We start from the raw sequence: 20,627 nt of genomic DNA on the forward strand, positions 1-20,627 counted from the left end.
ATTTAGAGGAAGTAATTGTTAAAGTTCTTTAACCCTTCACAGACAACCAAACACAAAGTAAAGCAAGATTCTTCTATTTCAACGTCAGGCGGAAGTTGGCAGTAGCTTCAGGATGACAGATTACATTCCCTCAGGGTCCAACTCACCGAGACAAAGGAGAGATAGTATAGTTATACAAATATCTTATCAGTAAACACTCCTACCATATCCATATATGGCATGATCGAAAGGTACTGCAGCTCTTTCGAACACTAGAAAAACTATGCCCACATCAGGCATATCCAATAACAAGTTATTACTTATCTCTACAATTTTGCACGGTTTTCCACAAACTCGGCAGTTTCCTTCTTTTAGCCTTGGACAAGCTCACGTTTTCTGCAGCAACGTTCCATTTCAATTAGTAAAAACAACTACAAAGACTCCCATTTTGTGTACTGCATTACTTATCTTTGTAATGTCAGTTATATACTACAACCTTGCCACGGTGTCCTTCTTTTCTCTGTACTTGCAAACACAATGCTGTTAAAAGGTTATTAATGGTCATCATGTAGGCTAGCCGTAAGCAAAACAAGTTCAAATTAAGGATGTTTAAGAAGGAACTGCAGATGCTAGAAAATCGAAGGTACACAAAAATGCTGGAGAAATTCAGCAGGTGCAGCAGTATCCATGGAGTGAAGGAAATAGGCAACGTTTCAGGCCGAAACCCTTCATTATGTCACCTATGCCAGAAATTAAAATTTGTGGTGATCTGTTGTGGAACAACCCCATTGAGGAAGACAATAGTGGTTTCCCAGACCTCGTTGCTGGTTGCGAAGGGACCGCACCATAACAGTTCAAGCTTCAGGGCCACAAAAATGTAGATCTGCCACAGCATATCAATAGTTTCAGGCATTGAGTCAGTCGGGGGTCGTCAGGGTACAGAGCCTCAGCATCATGTTTTTTTTCCCTTTTCAGTCTTTTGATTTGAATCAGTCCTTTGATTTGAATCCTGTCTCTCTGGTGCTCTGCATTAACTCTCGCACTGCTGGAGTCAATACTGCCCATCCTTCCTCTTCTGCCTCAGCCCTTTGTCTTCTTTCTCATCTTCCTTTTCAGTCTCCGAGTCACTATCAGTATATTTTCAGTCTCCGAGTCGCATATCAGTATCATTTTCTTCTGGGGATGCCCTTCCCTGTAGGGGTGCTGGAGACCCTCTCCCTACGGGATCTTAGTGGGGTAGCTATGGAGTCTATAGGTTTATAGGATGGAGTCGAGGTACGTAGAAATCATTTCCGTTGGACATTGGGTCTGCCAGGGCAGTTGTGTCTACAGATTTTGAGGAGAAGGTAACAACGGGCTGTGCGGCTGTGTAGATCTACTTATTTATGTTCTCCAGAGATGCTACTTGACCCACTGAGTTATTCCAGCATTGTTCCTTTTTGAGTATTAACCAGCATCTGGAGTTCCTTGTTTCTAGTGCTTTGCAAAGATGTACTTACATTTCCTAATTCCCAAAGCACATTTTACCAGCTCTGTGATGCTCAATGATTATTAGTGACTAACGATTAGCAGTCTACTTTAAAAAAAAAATCCAACAGTTAAACCAATTTGTTTGCTATCGATGGTGTAAATGGATCGGAGACACTGCATTTCAATAAGCAATTTTACTATTCTAATCCACATCAATATAATTTCTAAAGGTAATTTTACTTCAAGTAAAAAGAGGCAAAACATCCTTAAAAAAATCGTAATTTTTAGTCAAACATTCGGATTTTCATGTTGCTTTTGAGTATAAACAAGATTAATGTCACAATAGAAAGAGATAACCTTACCCACTTCATCGATTTCAAACAATGATGACCCAAGATGAGTTTGCAGCAATGTGCTAGATAAAGTTCCTTCTTCTTTGGTAATGGTTGAAGCATTGAATGTTCCCTCCTTACTTATTTCAGCAGCAGGACAGTTCGTCTGAGGGCTGTCCACATTAGTATGTTTCTGGTTACATCCATTAATAGGGCTCACTTGCCCATCCAAAGGCAACCCAAAAATAGTACTCATAAAATGCTGTTCTGGACTCCCTTCTTCTGCAGAGTCTACATTTGACCTGTTGCTTGATTTCACATTCGCATCCAAATCAGCTGAAGTCTTGCTGGCATTAAGGCACTCCTTAGATTCTGCACACTTTTTCCCTCGTTTCCTTTTCTGGTTTATTTCCCTGGTTTGGCTCAAATCATTTTTATTTTCAAACGGAATATTTCTTTGGCTGCTTAAAACGAGCGGGAATTTGTATGATCCAACGTGGCCGCATGTCCCACGTTTCGGAGTAGATTCTAAATAGCTACAAGAAATATCAGACCCCCAAACTTCCTCAGATTTACAGTTGGATGGGAAATAATCTGTATTTCCTTCACAGGTAGATTTACAAAACTTTGATTTCTGTCTGCCCTTTTTAACTTTTCCATTTTGATCTTTCTTTACTCCAGAGACTGTCGAACTACAGGCATGGATTGAAGACTCTTCCTCTTTTCGTAACCTTCCACATTTTTTCCCCAAAGATCTATTTTTTTCAGGTGTTGATTTCATAGGTTGTAGTGGCTGTTCATATTGTGGGGAGCTATTTGTTGAAGTATCTATCTGGGGATGGCAGATATCTGTTTTCACCCTTCCTCTTTTTCTTTTCCCCACACGACCACCTTCTGCCTTTTCGGCAATGTTTCTCGGAATTGAAGACTGGTTTAACGTGTATGATCGAGTCCACGTTCTCGTCTGTTCATTTTCTGGCGTATTTTTAACACAAGATGCTCTCCTGCTACTTTGCCGAGTGCATATGCTCCCCTGTTCCTGAAGCAAATGCATTCCATTTGGCTTCAAAGCTGTTTGTGTTCCATTAGAATTGAAAGCACATGCATTATTTTTAAGCTTCTCCGAATTAAACTCAGTCTTTGCCAATACAGGTTCTTTTATCGTCATTGGAGGCAAATAGGAGTCATTGCCAGCTAAAATGTTCAAGGCAATTCGAAGTGCCTTCCTGTAAGTCAATTCCTCCAAAGCTTCTTCATGAGTGAAGTGTTCTCTACACACTGTGTTTTGAAAAGGAAAAAGTGATATTGATCAGAAAAGGGGAAATAAAGCTACAAAACATATCATTTCCTCTAAAACAAATGTAATTAAAATCTTTGATGGCGTCTGTTGAAAAACGCACACATTTGGGAAGAAACATTGGTCCTTTGTACAGAACAAGTTAGGAATTAGAATCTGTCTTGAGATAAAAGATATTTATAATTTTATAATAATGATATTTAAACTTGAATTTAAGTGCAGTAAAGCCTCGCAATCACAGAGCTCTATACGACAGGGGGGGAAAGGGGGAAACTGCCTTTCAGGGTCCCTACCTGTTCGGAGAGGCAGCTTTTCTCCAGGCTGCAGCTTCGACCCGTCCTTGCGGCCTACCAGCGGGCCTGGAGCGGCGTTTCCTGTCGCGGACCGCCCAGAACCTCGGCTTCGGCGGCGGCACAGCGCTGGAGCGCTATCGTGGAGCGGGCGATGCCTTGCCTGGGTCGCCGCGCTGGAGCTCCGGTGAGCTGAGACCGCCGGGAACAACATCGCGGAGCTGCGGGACTGTGGAGCGGCCAGCTGCGCCGAACTTTACACCGGGAGCCTGGGATCTCGCAACGTGATCGCCAGTTGTGGAGCTCCATCCGACGCGGCCTTGTCAGCTTCGGAAGCCGCGGCCTCCAGTACGGAGGCGGCCGTTCCAGGGTTCCCATGCCGCTGTGAGGACTCTCCCGACTCCGGAGCACCACCACCCGGCGAAAACAGCCAGGAACATCGGGCCTCCGTAGAGGCAACTGTGGAGGCCTCAATAGGCCCGACTGTGGGTGAACTGGGGTTGGGGACTGGACTTTGTGCCTTCCCTCATGGTGGGAGCCATTGTGGGGGGATGTTCTTTGTGTTTAAGACTCTCATCTTGTGTTATGTCTGTATTCTTTTGTGTACTGCAAAATGGCAAAAAGCATTTCACTTCATTACACCTCAGTGTATATGAATGTGACTAATAAAAACCTTTGAAACCTTTGACAGATTTTGGTTATAGCAGACTGGGGTGTCCATTCATGGTGGTGGCTGTCGAGCAGCGCGCGGCAGAAAGACAGTGGTAGGGGAGGGAGCGAGCAGAAGAACACACTTGAACAGTGTTGCATTGGGCACGAGTTTACAGCGGCTGCCACAAAACGAGGTCCTGAGGTTTCAGGTGCAGAGCGTTGCACAGCACCCGTGTCGCCTTGCAATGCGTGCCTCCATCAACTGGTAACACAGCGAAACTCCCATTGCACACCACAGGCACCACGAGGTGGAGAGCGAGCAGCATGAAGGCGGCGTTAGTACCAGGACCGTCCCTGGCGCACCGTGAGCAAGGTCCAGGGCTCCACAGCTCTCTATCTTGAGAATTCCCCTTGGTTTAACCCCATCCTCAATGCTGCTTTTCTTCCCAACCAGCCTTAAGCTAGTTAAGATTCACCCACTTCACTTGTTTATAATAGACAATCGGCAATACTGGACACCACCTCCTCTCAAAAAAAGATTCAAAAGGTTATTTTATTGGTCACATACACCTAGGTGTAGTGAAATGCTTCTTGCCGTGCAGCACATAAAGAAAGAATACAGACATAACAGTAATAAAGAAATTTAAACATAAAAACATCCCCCCCACAATGGTTCCCATTATGAGGGAAGGCACAATGTCCAGTCCCCATCCCCAGTTCACACATAGTCGGGCCTATTGAGGCCTCCACAGTTGCCTCCATGGAGGCCCGATGTTCCAGGCCGTTCTCGCCGGGCGATGGTGCTCCGGCGTCGGGAGAATCCTCACAGCAGCATGGGACACCTGGAACGGCCGCTTCCGTACTGGACGCAGTGGCTTCCGAGCCAACAAGGCCGTGCCGGATGGAGCTCCGCTACTGGTGATCTCGTTGCGAGATCCCATGCTCCCGATGAAAAGTCAGCGCCGCCACCACCCTCAGACCCGCAGCTCCGCAATGTTTTTATCGGCGGTCTCAGCTCACTGTAGTTCCAGCGCGGCGACCCGGGTAGGGCATCGCCCGCTCCGCGATAGCGCTCCAGCGCTGTGCCGCTGCCGAAGCCGAGGTTCTGGGCGGTCCCCGACAGGAAACGCCACTCCAGGCCCGCTGATAGGCCGCGAGGACGGGTCGACGGTGCAGCCCGGAGAAAAGCTGCCTCTCCGACCAGGTAGGGACCCTAGAAAAGCAATTTCCCCCTTCCCCCACATAGAAAAGGCTAGAACTACAGAACAAAAAACTCAACTAACTAAAAATAAAAAATAAATAAAAAAGAGAGAAAAAAAACAGACAGCTGCAGGGTGGGCAGCCATACCATACAGGACAGTGCTCTCCTCTCCTCCCTTGGTCCATAATAACAAGGGTGTATTGTATGCTTAACAGGGTCGGAAATCCTGGTGGGGCGGGATATACACATGCCTCCAACATGCTTTGAGAGGTGGGGACAATCCCCCCCCCCATGTTTTGTAATCCGGAATTTATCAGACATTTTCTATGGACTGAATCGGCGCCCGGCGCGGCTTAAAATCAAACTGCTGCATCGAGGCGATCAAGGATCCCGATGTTGAAGCCCCCGCCGGCCGATGAAAGGCCCCGTGAACGGGCCGATTCAAGCCCCACGATTCGGGGCGGATGCAGCTGCTATTGCTGGTGCTCGGAGTCAGTCACCAACCAGTTCAGCTCCCGATGTTACCGTCCACGGCCGAAGGCTCTCGTGATAGAAATTGTGTGTCCCCCAAGTTTTGATAGCGATTTCCGTGCCTGATGTTCAAGATTATTAATTCCACAAATTGAATGTTGCTTTCTTCATTTGTACATATTAATAAAATGTTACTCCTCATAAGCACATTGGAGCATTGCATTGCAAGGTTTTAAATTTGAAAGTTTTTTGCAGCCATTTTGGCAACATTCTCATGCCAAAGACTTTCAATAAACAGTAAATTAATGTAAAAAGGTGATTGAATCGTCAGTGTGAACTGGCTGGGCTTGTTTCCATGCTGCATCTATCACCCCAAGACTGAACCCAAAGAGCTACATTGACACAACAGTGCAGATACCTTTCAAATGAAACATGAAACTGAAGGCTTTATGCTTTCAAGTGGGGGTAAAGTATCCCATTTTCATATCTTTGAGAGAGCTTGATGTGAACAAAGTGAATTAATGGAAGGAATATGAATAAGCATATCTCAAAAGAACTTTGATGGCTGCAAAGCACTTTGGGTCATCCAAACGTTGTGAGTGAGAAATGCAAATCTTTTCAAAACAAAAACATGCAAAACAATAATAGGAAAATAAAGCTTCAAAATTCAGTCAGTTGCATGTATATTCTAAATAATAAATTATAATTACGGCACTCCCTATGGTAACATCATTTCGAGAACAAGGACTCACCTAATCCACTGCTAATGGTTTTGGCTTGTTCTTCCTCAAATGGTCTTGTGTCTGTGCGATTAACTCTTAATCTAAAATACAAAATTAATGTTATACTCCATGGTTTTGTACGGTTAACATAGCGACAAATGAGCACCAAACTCAGGATAACCAATTTGCCATTAGGAATTTCAGTGAAGCTTTGTGGCGGTAAAAATTAAATTCTGTTTTTCCACGTGAAGTAACACGATTAGAGATTTCATCCTTCCAATGCCTGTGACTTTGGAAATAATCTTCCAAATTGATCATATGATTTGAACGATCAAGTAGGAATATTGCACGTGTGAAAAAGTTGCCTATGAATTGGTAAAAATCATATTAGCTTAGTAGCATCACCACATATATGCAACATTTTAAAATATCTATCCCAAATTGAAATCCGACTATCACAAATACATATTGCTCCTTCTCCTTTAATCAGTGCATGATGAGAACCCTTGTCACTATGAAAACGAATAAAATCAGATAATTCACCAGACAGTTTTTTCCTATTTTTTGCATTATTCTATTGTCCATTAACAAAGAACAAAAGTATCTAAAAATTCAATAATGATATACCCATCACCCATACTCTAATGCATAAGCTTTTTACAAAACTTTACATCAGGAGAATATTTGCTCCACAATCTATTTAATGTCAGAGCACAATACTATAGTTGAGAAATAAACACAACTTTGTCATATTGGGAAGAAAACAAGGTGCAATGATAAAAAAAATCCTGACGATTATCACATTTTCTAAACAAGCAGCATAATTAAATGGCCATGTCCATGACATTTGCATTGATAAAATCAAATTTAATTTTCAATACTTGCCTTTTATCCAAGCATATTATTTGGACATCTAAACAATCTGAATTTGTCTCGGGTGTTTCAGTGGGAGAAATGCCAGACTTCAGCAGTATCTTTTGTTAAAAAGGAAAACAAAATATGGGCAACATTATACATTTATCAACAGCACTCAAAATGTCATGCTTGAAAGACAAGTTCTAAAATTGAGCAAAAGCCATTACTGTAGTCTTGAACAATCAATATGGTGGTTAAGTCGGTTTGTCAAGGAAGACTCTCTCTAATTTCTACAAGTGCACAGTAGAGAGCATGCTGACCGGTTGCATCGTGGCTTGGTTCGGCAATTTGAGCACCATGGAGAGGAAAAGACTACAAAAATTAGTAAACACTGCCCAGTCCATCATCGGCTCTGACCTTCCTTCCATCGATAGGATTTATCGCAATCGCTGCCTCAAAAAGGCTGGCAGTATCTTCAAAGACCCACACCATCCTGGCCACACACTCATCTCCCTGCTACCTTCAGGTAGAAGGTACACGAGCCTGAAGACTGCAACAACCAGGTTCAGGAATAGCTACTTCCCCACAGCCACCAGGCTATTAAACCTGGCTCGGACAAAACTCTGATTATTAATAACCACTTTCTGCTATTTGCACTTTACCAGTTTATTTATTCATGTGTGTATATATTTATATCATGGTATATGGACACATTTATCTGTTTTGTAGTAAATGCCTACTATTTTCTGTATGCTTAAGCAAAGCAAGAATTTCATTGTCCTATACAGGGACACATGACAATAAACTCACTTGAACTTGAACTTAAGTTACTAGAAAGAATTCTGACCCACTGATCAAGGAATGAGTTTGGATACCACGTTGAGTGGTGTAATCTGCATACAGACAGCACCTGTAGTCAGGTTTGAACCTAGATGTCTGGCGCTGTACGGCAATAAATTCACCGCTTCGCCACTGTGCCATTTGCTTACATTGTTTTTGTTTGGGGGAAAGGAATCACAGCCAAAAATAATTAGTTCTATATTTAGCATAACTCCACAAAATTCCTCCCCGTTTCTTCACAAATCTGCAAGTTATATGAGAATCACAATTGTAGGTTACACTGGGTTAAGTTAGGAATGGTCTCAATTCACTCTTCCTTAATAAAAAGGCACCTCGGTACAGAAGCTAGAATGGCACGGAATTGGTACAATATACATTAAACACTACTGCTTTTTTTTTTTTTTTTTTTTTTTTTTTTTAAAGTACACTGCTGGTTAGAAATAGGAAGCCCTCATCTTCTGTTCCTTTGGAAACTAGTTCATCCCTTCAAACAGTAGCAGCAGCAATACCTGCCACTAATGAAATAATAGTAATGGTCCAAAATATACTTTGCTAAAGTAACCTCAACATTAGTGAAAGAGTTAATGTCTATTAACTCAGCTTGACCATTTTCTGCAAACCTGCATGTATGTGGGTATAACCGAACCTGGCAATTCTTGGAAAATCCATAAACATAACATTTACTGGAATAAGCTAACTGTAAGAGACACAGGCAGTTGTGACACAGAAAAATTATGTGACTTGAACAATATATAATAAATTGTAAAATGCTGCATCTTTGAGTGGAAGCACAGGGAGCGCTGAGTATAGTTGTATACTCTTTGCACAAGTCCTCCCGCTCCCGTCTGACGATCTATTAAAGCTCGTCTTGGTTTACCTTTAACCATTCGTGTTGTTGTCTGTTTTAAGCAGCAAACTTTATCATTGGGGTAGTCGGCAGGATCTCGCTGGGACCATCAACCGACGACTGAGTAAGAGGCCGCAGTTTGACCGGGACCGGATGGGGAGAAAAAGTGCACTAGTCGGACCCCTTGAGGACCGACCTCCCGCAAACCATCAGAGGTCCCCCATCAGATGATCTGGTTCCCTGCCAAGATACTTAGAGACAGACAATGAAGCTAAGACCAATTGTGTATGCTTTTGCTACCGAGTAAGTAGTCGGCAATTGGATAGAGCAAGCTAAAAAGGTTTGTCGTTAATTAATATGTTTTTACTATTGAGTAAGTAGTCAGCAATTAGATAGAGCAAGCTAAAAAGGTATGTCGTTAATTAAGAGGCCGGGTTGAGAGAAGCTCACGACTAAAAGTAAACATGGGGAGTCTCAGGGGAACACCCGTACAACACGTGTGTTATTTGAATCCTAAAAATAACAAAGATTATAGAATATTGTCATAAGTTAACCAAACGTTTGGGAGATGAATCTTGGCCAGGAGGAACAAGAGAAAATATACAGCGCGAGAGAGAAAAGATCTCAAGCGGAAAAAGAAAGCGCTGATAAAAAGAGCGAGGAACAAAAACAATTCGTAGTTAAGAAAAAAAACAGGTACAGGTGCACAACCTTTTATCCGGTGTTCCAGAAACCGAAAAGCTCCGAAAACCGGCCATGTTTTCCAGATGTCGTCTGCGCACCAAAGCTCGCGTTTGGCGCCAAACTTGACCCAAAACGACCCACGGTCAACCCAGGTCTGTACTACTGTAGCGGCTGCCTCCTCCCTGGAGACCGGGAGACGCTTAAACATCTGTAAATCATTGCTTAAATGTTAGTCAGTTAGTTTGGAGGGCTTTTATGTGAAGGGGGGGTGAAGGGGTAAACTTTAATTCTTAGTCCCCTACCTGGTCGGAGAGGCGGGGAGCGGTCAATGCCTTACCGGGTCGCCGTGCAGTAAGCTCCGCAGCGCTGTGGCCGTTGGGGCTGCGGGCGGCGCCAGTTGTAGCTCCGACCCCGGCAACTCTACCCCTGGCTGCGAGGCGCTCCAAATCCAGCGCGGCCCGCGGCCGGACACCCCAGCTCCGCAAATGTCGGGAGTCGGCAGCGTCGCAGCGCTGGGAAACCAGCGGGGAGCGGGCAATGCCTTACCGGGTCGCCGTGCGGCAAGCTCCGGAGCGCTGTGGCCGCCGACACACAACATCGCGGAGCGTCGCTGGATTTGGAGCCGCGCAGCCAGGGGTAGAGTTGCCGGGGTTGGAGCTCCAACCGGCGCCGCCCGCGGCCGGACGGAGCCCCCAACTCCGCGGCTCCAAATCCAGCGACGCTCCGCGATGTTGTGTGTCGGCGGCCACAGCGTTCCGGAGCTTGCCGCACGGCGACCCGGTAAGGCATTGCCCGCTCCCCGCTGGTATCCCAGCGCTGCGACGCTGCCGACTCCCGACATTCCCGGAGCTGGGACGTCCGACCGCGGGCGGCGCTGGATTTGGAGCGCCTCGCAGCCAGGGGTAGAGTTGCCGGGGTCGGAGCTCCAACCGGCGCCGCCCACGGCCGGACGGAGCCCCCAGCTCCGCGAGGTTGGGAGTCGCCGACCAGGTAGGGGACTAAGAATTAAAGTTTCCCCCTTCACCCCGACTCCACCACCACCACATAAAATCCCTCCAAACTAACTGACTAACATTTATGCAATGAGTCTCCCGGTCACCCGGGAGGAGGCAGCAGCTCCAGACTTTTCAAGCCGCCCGCGCTACCTACCTAATCTACGCTAAAAATCTTCCATTCTGAAATCCGAAAATGTCCGAAATCCGACAAGTGTCTGGTCCCAAGGCTTTCGGATAAAAGGTTGTGCACCTGTACCAGTAAATCCTCCAGAAACCCTAGGTCTGGCATGGATGAGGAACAAATTCGGGAATAGTGTAGACCAGCTCCCCCATATGCCCTGGCCACCAGTCCCTATAAGACCCCGTAGCGAGGGGTCTCCGGCCTCCCTACAGGGAAAGGCAACCCCAGAAGAAAATGATACTGATAGCGATACTGATAGGAAGATGATAAAGAAGGAAAAGGGCTGAGCAAGAAGAGGAAGGAGGAGCAGTATTGAATCCAGTAGTGAGAGAGCTAAACAAAGCAGAGCACCAGAGAGACAGGATATAAATCAACGAAGACTGAAAAGGAAAAAAGCATGATGCCGAGAATCAATGCTATGCTCAGGTAAATGCAGACCTTTTACGATGCAGAACTTTAACTAACAGTCTGCGCAGGGTCTGTACAGGCTGCCCCACAGCTCAGCAGTAACAGTGTACTGATGACCTTCTGTTTGCAAGTACAGAGATAAAGAAAATTGCTGAGAACATCGATGAGCTACTAAAATAAAGTACTGTCACTCTTGCCTCTGCCAAGGCACCGCGGCAATTCAATCCACTCTCATTCCAACAAGACGACTTTCACAATTTAAAAACAGTGCTGGCTACTGCACCAGCTACTCTATGTGACCTACTGCAAGCATTAATCCTCCCAGTCCACGTGGCCATTATTAAGTGCAATACCCATATGAGTGGCCGCAACAAAGCAGTCAACCATGAGAATGCCCTAGCTGTCATTACTGCCCACACAGCAGCTTGCGAATTCTGCCAGACAATGGAAGGTAAAGTTAATACAGAGGGACACCTCTGCCCATGAGAAACAACTATGGAAACAAGAGGGCTGAGCTATTGACTCCACAACGGGTCTTTGCCTAATTCCCCTTGGACAAGTTTGTGTACCTGATGCATTCTTACCCACCCTTCGAACCTATATCCACTCCCTTACACATGCTGGAAAGGAGGGAATGATTAGGATGATGGAGACATGGTGGCATCCAAAAATTCGGCAGGAGGCCCTAAAACAAGTCTACGATTGCAGGATTTGCTAGAAATCCAACCCAGGCAAACCTATTAAATTACCCCCCGCGGTAACACCGATGCCAGCACGATCATTTGAATGCATTCAGATTGATTTTATTGAAACGCCAAGGGCCCATTCCTATAAATATTGCTTAGATTTGTTTTAGATTAGATTAGTTTAGTCTGTGGTTTGAAGCCTTACCAACCACCAATAATACTGCTGAAACCACTGTGACGTTACTATTAAGAGATGGGCTACCTACAGTTATAAGTTCCGATAACGGCTCACACTTTATTGCTACTGAACAAAGAACCATGTGCATATTTTAATATCCAACAACAATTTCACTGTGTCCATCACCCACAGACTTCCGACAGGGTGGAAAGAGCTAATGGAGTCCTCAAGAATAAAATTACAAAGTCAATGGGAGAAATGGGACAAACTTGGATTAAGGCGTTGCCTTTAGACCTATTAGAAATGCGAGTAACCCCCCACAGTGCTACGAAACTATCACCTACAGAGATTATCTATGGTATACCCTTAAGGACTCCATGGGAGCTAGTAGACCCCATGAAGGTACTTTAGATTTACATGCACTGGGTGATGATATAATAACCTATGTTCATCAAACTAACCAATAATCTGTCAGCATAACATTTACAGGTGAAAGAATCAGAGCCGTTACCTGATGGAGACTCTGGAGAAAAGATCCAGAAAGTAGGAACTGATATGCACAGGTATAACCAGGGAGGTGGAGGATGGTGGCCATTTAACATGGGGAATCTGGGGAATGATAGTTCACTATGGGTCTATCATACTGCTTATCATTGTATTGATTTATGTACTGAAATGTTTGAAGCCTCTGCTATGCACAAATTGGGTACTGTAATGTTATCATGTTATGATAATCGTGACCCTTGCAATTCTTGGAAAAACCACAGAACATAACATTTACTGGAATAATTTTTAAGAAGGAACTGCAATGCCAGAAAATCGAAGGTAGACAAAAATGCTGGAGAAACTCAGCGGGTGAGGCAGCATCTATGGAGCGAAGGAAATAGGCGACATTTCGGACCGAGACCCTTCCTTCAGTCTGAGGAAGGGCCTCGACCCGAAACGTCGCTATTTCCTTCGCTCAATAGATGCTGCCTCACCCGCTGAGTTTCTCCAGCATTTACTGGAATAATCTTACTGTAAGACACAGGCAACTGCTTTTTGGAAAAATAACTAAGGCTATTATGTGACTTGAACAATATATAAGAAATTATAAAATGCTGTACCTGAAGTGGGGAGCGCTGAGCATAGTTGTATACTCTTTGCACTAGTGACCCCACTCCCGTATAACGATCGATTAAAGCTTGGCTTGGTTTACTTGTAACCAGTTGTGTTGTTGTCTGTTTTATGCTGTGAACAAACATTAGTACAGAGGCAAATATAATGGCCATGACAAATTCGAGCAGAGCCAGGTTACAATTGTTCTTTTGTTTCCTATCCGGAATCCAGTTTAATTTACAGGTTGTCAGCCAGGACAAATAATGGTATGTTCTCACAGCCTGAGATAGTTTTGATTTGTCCCCAGCAATCACAATGAAGGGAGGTCAGGGAATGAATACAAGTGAGGTTACTGGTTATCAATAACCAGAAGGGACACCAAAAACTGCACGGGTCTACCAGAACTACCCGCTGCACTACGTTTCAAAATTGCTATATTCAAAAATTTGTAGCTCTGGAGCTGACCATCTTCACTTTCATTTAGTTTCCATATTTCCCGAGCTCTGTAAAACCAGACTGACTATGGTTACATTCAAACACCAGCCTCCAATTTACAGCTTGAGAATCCGAGTCAACTATGATGCCACCTCTCCCTGACAGCATACAGGTCTCACTGCCCACTGCAGTAAAGATAATAATACGCATGAGTGTTGAAACTGGAGATGCGTTTTAGAGAAGTTCTTTTTGGCACACATTCTGAGGATGTTAACAATGTGGACCACATCCTTGGCATACAACCATTTTCTAGTGTCAACAGGAGCAGGAGATTCTCTGGAATATAAATTAATAAAACAATGTACAGACTCGTGTTAACTATGAAAAGATGAGCAAGTCTAGTGGGTCCAGAAAAGGCAGCTGCACCTGAGCATTTATACCCCAGGATGTCTCAAAACATTGCGTTTTCGTCATAGTTTCTTATTGCAACAATTATATAGCAAAACAGAAAGTTAATTTTTCATCCGGTGGGCGGCGCGACTCACGTCGCAGCAGCCTCTGCAGTGCGTTTGCCTTTTGGCTATACCGTTTTTATGGGGGGGGGGGGGGGGGGGGTGTGTGTGGTGGTGTGTGGTGGTGTGTGTGTGTGTTTGTGTGCGCGTGTGTGTGTGCGTGTGTGTGTGCGTGTGTGTGTGTGCGTGTGCGTGTGCGTGGACTTTTAAAATCTTTCCCCTGCACGGAGACACACACCATCATGGAGCTGGCCGAGTTCGGAGCGGGTCGAGCTGTGGTGGCGCTCGGCTGTGACCTGACCCCCAGGGATTCGGAGGCTTACCGCAGGTCTGGCAGACAGTAATATCGGGAGCACGGGTCCCTGGTGGTAGACCGCTTTTCTAGGCTTCTGCAACGGCGACTTCTCCCGCCCGAGTCTCGGGGTCGAGGATGACCTGGAGCGGGGCATTACATCATCGCCCCGCACGGCTTCAACGTCTGCGGGACTTTGCTAGCGCCCGCCGGGGGCTCCAACAAGACCCGGAGTGTGGCCTTGCATCACCCGGCGTGGCTTTAATGGCCGCGGGACAATTGCCATCGCCCGCCGGGGGCTTTGACTGACATCGGGAGGGGAATGGGGAGCAGGGGTGAGATATATGTGAGGGTTAAAAAGTTGCATATTACAAGGAGTAAATATGCATGCTACAATGTGAATCTTACCTTTTATGTATTTGTTAATCTTCCCCATGAAGCATGCAACTTCTATAGCACAACAGTTACAATATAAAAAGAAAGTTTAAGACAATGTTCCAAAAAAAAACAATGATTAAATAAAGAAAATGATGGAAACTAGAAATAAAAAACAATCTAATGGAAGATTTCCATAAATAATTTTCTTAGGTGATAACCCAGAATTGAAATTGAGTCACCTTGGCCTTTTGGATAACAGAATGCCATAAGTCACTCACTGGCTATTCATGGCATCTTCTATAAAGTGAGACTTGGGTTATCCACTTTGTGTGCTCATCTCAAACATGCTATTTTGATCAGTGCAAGTGACCTTGGGCTAGTATTCTCATTTGTATTGGTGATCTTCACAAAATGGAAGTGGCTTTGAGGCAAAGGCGATGAAGTAATCAAAAATCACCCAAATAAAATAAATCAAAGCTAATTATTCAAATAAACCATACATACATAGCATATTAGGCTTTGCTGGTTGAGTGGTAATTACATCCTAAGGTAAGTTGGACAACTATGGTTAAACCTATCTCCGTAGGACACGCTTACGTTAAGGGAATCCATGTTTCGAACAAAATAGGGCACTCTCAAAAACAAGGTGAGGCAACGCCATATTTTTCCTGCATAATTCTGCATCCTCACACCTCAATCTACTGAATTTTACTCAAAATGAAAACATTTTTAAAACTATTTACGCTTAAAATGACTACAGCAAATCCATGACTAGAACTACATAGTACACAAGAATCATATCTTAAGTCTGAAGAAGGGTCCCGACCCCAAACAGCACCCATTCCTTCTCTACAGAGGTGCTGCCTGCCCTGCTGAGTTACTCCAGCATTTTGTGTCTATCTTCGATCACATCTTAAGGAACCAAGATCAAAATTGCAGGGAAATCTGCACTTTTACAATCTTCACAAAATTAAATCATCCAATTCAAAATTTATATAATTCAACCGCACAACTACCCACACAAAATAAAAAGATCACAGTCACACACATGGCAACGTCACACATATTAAGTCACAAAATGTACATTATGAAACATTTGAAATTAGGGTCCAAGATATTTTTGTTATTCCCACGTGCTGAACAAAACTGTGCACATGGTATACGATGCGCAGTTGATTGAAGAACAAAACCCTAAAAAGACAGTGAGTGATAACAAAGTACTTGAAGAGGAGGCAATATACGTTTAAAGAAAACAAATGTAGGTACCTTTCATGAACATGGTGCCTCTCAGGACGGGGATGCTGCCATGTATTAATAAAAAGCCATCACTATTCCCAGGGATAATGTCTTTTTGAGTATTGGACATATTTAAGGAAAGGTGAAAAAGGACAAGAGAATTGAGAATGATACGAGGTAAAACTTATGTAGTGTGTGGTTGGAAGCTGGATAAGGGGAAGACAGATTTCACTGTGGCTTTCAAGAGGAACTTGGTGGGATGTCAATTGCCTACTTGCATTTGATGGACAGTGAAACTCTGATAACGCAGGCATCAGATTGGTCAGGAATCCTAACAGTACAGATTTTTTCTATTCCCTTTAAACTTATCAAATTCATTGAATCAAATCATTCATATTGTGTAACATGCAAAAATAAAGTAAAAGCCTGGTTTCAATAGGAGTAACATCTGAGGTTTGGCAATAAGCCCAGACTGCCAAAACGACAAAGGTGCCAGATTTTCAGAATTTTATTGCGGTTTAATACGACTTAAAAACATGAATGGCTTGAAAGAATATCTCTTTAGTATTTGAGCTACAGATACCGATGCTGTGCTAAGTTAGCCCATCTTAGTTGAATTTCGAATTAGGGGGCAATTCTTAGGCTTGTAGAGCGACTTCAACTGAATGGCAGCAGACTCATTTTAAAATGAAGGATGCAGAAGTTCAAGTGTAGCTCCAGGCAATGAAGCACAAACTAGACCAACACTTCAAAGACTGAAGAATCAATTGCACAAAATGCTTTCTTTTCAATGAGATATTAAAACCAGCTGAAACTATGCATGCAGCTATAAATACTGAGGAAATATGAGTGTAATAGGCGATGTGGCTTAGTCTAACTTACTCTATCATTCTATAAGATAACAATAAATCCCTGCATGGTCTCAGCTTCATTTGCCTATCCGTTTTTCATCAACAAACCATTTGCTCAATAAACTCTTATCAGCCTTGCGTGTAAGCGATAGTTCAGCTTAACAGTTCTCTGGGTAATGAGTTAGAAAGATTTAGGATCCCCGAAAGAAGAATTTCCTTTGTCTATCCGTCTCTACAATGCCTCTACTACCTACATGGAAGTAGTCTTCCAGCTTCTATCTGATCAATCCCCTTCACAATTGTATATTTCAATATCACTAGTCATCCTTCTACACTCTTGTCTGCAGTCTCAATCCACGCATCCCAGAAAAATTCATTCATCTCAGGAATAAACCAAGCAAAATAAGCGCTCAACACTAGTTTCTCCTTCCGTAAGAAAGATTAGAACTGTGCCCTGCACTCCATGATTCCTCTCACTGAGACATATTGGAAGAGATTCCTTGTTTTGCTTCCTGTTAATATCTTCCCAATCAAAATACTGATAGATTTATCTGACAAATTTTAGCTTTGCAAACCACCAAGAACTCTATCACATTCAATAGTGCTTAGAACAGAGTGGACGAGTGTGGTGCATGATGCTTTCGAATATACATAGGCAGTACACAAGAATCGCCGCCATAGTTACAAAAAATCAATGGATTGGAATGTTCTGTGAACTTTTGTAAATGTCAATGCCAAAATGTGGTGCCTTGGTGAGGTCAGCTGTACGATTTTACAGGGTTGTATGTAAAGCAAAGCATTTCACCATACCTAGGTACATGAGACAATAAAGTATCAGTAAATCCACAACTTGCATTATCAAATTCAGAGCAGTGGTTAGTACAAGAGTCAGAAAAATCTAGTCGGAGAAGATTACACCAAAACCAATCAGGAGGAGCAAGAAGATAAAGTTGCGAAATCAGAATTCTATCTGAGCAACTGATAATGAAACATATCTGGAAAGACGGAAAGGCGCAAAGAAGATTTACGAGGATGTTGCCAGGACTCTGCTTGAGCTACAGGGAGAGGATGGGGAGGCTAGGATTCTATTTCATTAAGTGTTTAGTTTTAGAAATACAGCACGGAAATAGGCCCTTCGGCCCACCACCGATCCCGCACACCAGCATTATCCTACACAGTAGGGGCAATTTAGTTCTACCGAAGCTAAATTAACTTAACCTGTACGTCTTTGGAATGTGGGAGAAACCAGAGCACCCGGGGAAAACCCACACGGTGACGGGGATAATGTACACGCTCCGTACACACAGCACCCGTCGTCAGGATTGAAACCGGGTCTCTGGTGCTGTAAGGCAGCAACTCAACGTGCGCTATCAGACTGTCCAATGTGCCACAAATCTCAGGAGGCTCATGAATCTTTTTGTAGACATGTATAAAATCACCATGGGAAATAGATGGGGCAAAAAGTATTTTTCCACCAAAGTAAGGGAATCAGGAACCAGAAGGTTTAGATTTAAGGTTAAAGGGGGAAGATTTACTAGAAACCAGAGGGGTTAATTTTTTCCCCACACAGGGTGGCAAGTATATGAAATGAGCTGCTAAAGCAAGAGGTTGAAGAAAGTACAATGACATAATTTAAAATACATTTGCACTGGTGTTAAAGTTCTATTCGCGCAAACCACATTAGTCACTTTAAGAATGTAACAATTCCTTTTCATTACATATATGCAGGAGTGGGAGAGAACACGCGAGTATGGCTACAAACTCGTATGGAAACAAAGCCATCCATTTAAACAATGGGATCAGGTGCAATTATGACCTTGCTCTAGTATCTTTGATGATGTTAACAGTCAGGCTGAAGAAAGCAATTTGATCTTGTCACATGATCATAATGGAGAAAGGAGACAAGCTGTGCATATCCAAAAAATGAATTGATGCTTGCAAAGCCTAATGTTTTTTAACCCTCAAAGTTTAAAGTCCAGCAACATGCATAGTGTTGTTGTGTAAAGTTACAAAATCTCTAATGCTTCATTTGGTTGATAGGGCACAGAGATAAGAATACAGGATCTCAGTTATCGTTTTGAGTGTGTCCAACATCCATTGAAATCATGTTTTGTTTCTTAATTTCACATTTATCTACATTATACTGCTATGCCCATTTCCTTCACCTGGACCCTACCCCTGATCCCTGCAGTACATTAGTCACAACCTGCAACTTGCAAACAGACCATCATATTCCGCTTAAGTAGTCCTCCTCCATCTGCTCATCACCCACAGCTCCCTACTTCAGCCCTCCATTTTTCATCCTAACCCCTCCCATTCCATCCACCCACCCACCACATTCCTCCCTCCGCTTCTACAGTTTATTCCCCACCTTCCTTGCTGATCAGATCTACCATTTGCATCCTTGTCTTCTCCACTTACCACCCTTGGTTAATATCGCCACCGTTCTCTCCCCACCTAACTCATCTGCCAATCAACCCATCCTTACCATAAATCACCAATCAGTTTAAAGAGTTCTTACCCAAAACATTCAGTACATTCCAGTCACAGATGCTGCCGGACTCACTGTTACTCGAGCACTTTGTATTTTGGTTCCAACATCTGCAATGTCAACACCTACACCTTGCCAGCTATGATCCAGCTTCCCAACAACCATTCCAGTAAGCCATCTTTTCCCACAACTCCAGTCTGAGGGTCAAGAGCCAAAATTGTTACATGTCCATTTTCCTCCATCGATGCCGCCTGATCAGCCGAGTTCCTCCAGAACTGATTTTCTAAAATGATTCCAGCATCTGCAGTCTCCTGTGCCTCCATTTATTCAAAGATGTTTCTGTCTGCCAACATCCACAATCTCATGTACTTTAATTTTCCATGTTCGCCTCACCCGGAGACCTTTGCAAGATCTTTCTGAAAGTCAAAACACTCCACATCCTCCAGTTCTCCCTTTAGCCTAATAGGAATCAGCAAAACATTTTTGACTGTTTTGGTGTACCAATTATGTTTCACTGAGAAGTACTGAGGAGTGAAAATATTAGGCAAGAGAAATGAATTAGAAAACGTATTTTCATAGGTATGCCAAGTGAAACGGGCAAAAGGATGACATAGAAAGTATTTTAGATATTTAGCATACAATGACTACGAGTATAAAATGTAAAGTCATTGTCAGCTTAATGGCACTACCTATAAGTAAATAAAATGCTGCATGAACAAGTTACTTACTCTTGCAGGCCACATTCGACCTTGCCAGCTGCAAAAGATGAACTCAAAGTCACTCATTGCTTATAATTTTTCAGAACACCATTTCCATGCAGTCAAAGGCTTGTTCCACCAACTGCTGCTGCTGCAAAAAAAAAAGATATAGAAACATTAAATATGATAGTCCCACAGTATTATTAATCCATTAAAATCCCAATTCATTCCCACATCAAAACATATTATATTGAGACACAAAATGCAAGGTGAATACTAAATTGGCAAGTTCTGACCAAAAATACCCACCGCTTTCAAAACCACGATCGCTCACAAAAGGTATAGAGGTATTTACACCAAACTCAATTGGTAAGCTTGGAAATTTTTAATTTTTTAAAAATATTTCCAGATCGCTTAGCCTAAAATAACAAGTGGAAAATGCCAGATTAAACAACACCAATTAGCAGTTAAAGATGGTCTCAAAAGAGAAGAGCCTTGAGCCATAGATCACAAATGACTGGAGATCAGATTATGCGGACAGGATATACT

The 20,627-nt window shown here is 43.5% G+C and overlaps 1 protein-coding gene across 5 annotated transcripts in view; it reads right to left on the minus strand.

The window, feature by feature from the left end:
- Nucleotides 1-20,627, minus strand: part of LOC129711357 (PWWP domain-containing DNA repair factor 3B-like) — a 62,508-nt gene that overhangs the window by 25,547 nt on the left and 16,334 nt on the right. For 3 of the 5 annotated variants that reach the window (XM_055658965.1, XM_055658964.1, XM_055658961.1), the window contains exons 2-5: nucleotides 20,109-20,226; nucleotides 7,299-7,387; nucleotides 6,444-6,514; nucleotides 1,812-3,059 (exon numbers count right to left, since the gene is read on the minus strand). In XM_055658965.1, the coding sequence (XP_055514940.1) occupies nucleotides 1,812-3,059; nucleotides 6,444-6,514; nucleotides 7,299-7,387; nucleotides 20,109-20,165 (1,465 nt within the window). In that variant the 5' untranslated portion in view covers nucleotides 20,166-20,226. Of the gene's footprint in view, nucleotides 1-1,811; nucleotides 3,060-6,443; nucleotides 6,515-7,298; nucleotides 7,388-20,108; nucleotides 20,230-20,627 lie in introns of all 5 variants that reach the window. The other 2 variants (XM_055658963.1, XM_055658962.1) reach the window with 2 other exon arrangements.

The sequence above is a fragment of the Leucoraja erinacea genome, chromosome 29, assembly GCF_028641065.1.
Source record: "Leucoraja erinacea ecotype New England chromosome 29, Leri_hhj_1, whole genome shotgun sequence".
NCBI lineage: Eukaryota > Metazoa > Chordata > Chondrichthyes > Rajiformes > Rajidae > Leucoraja > Leucoraja erinaceus.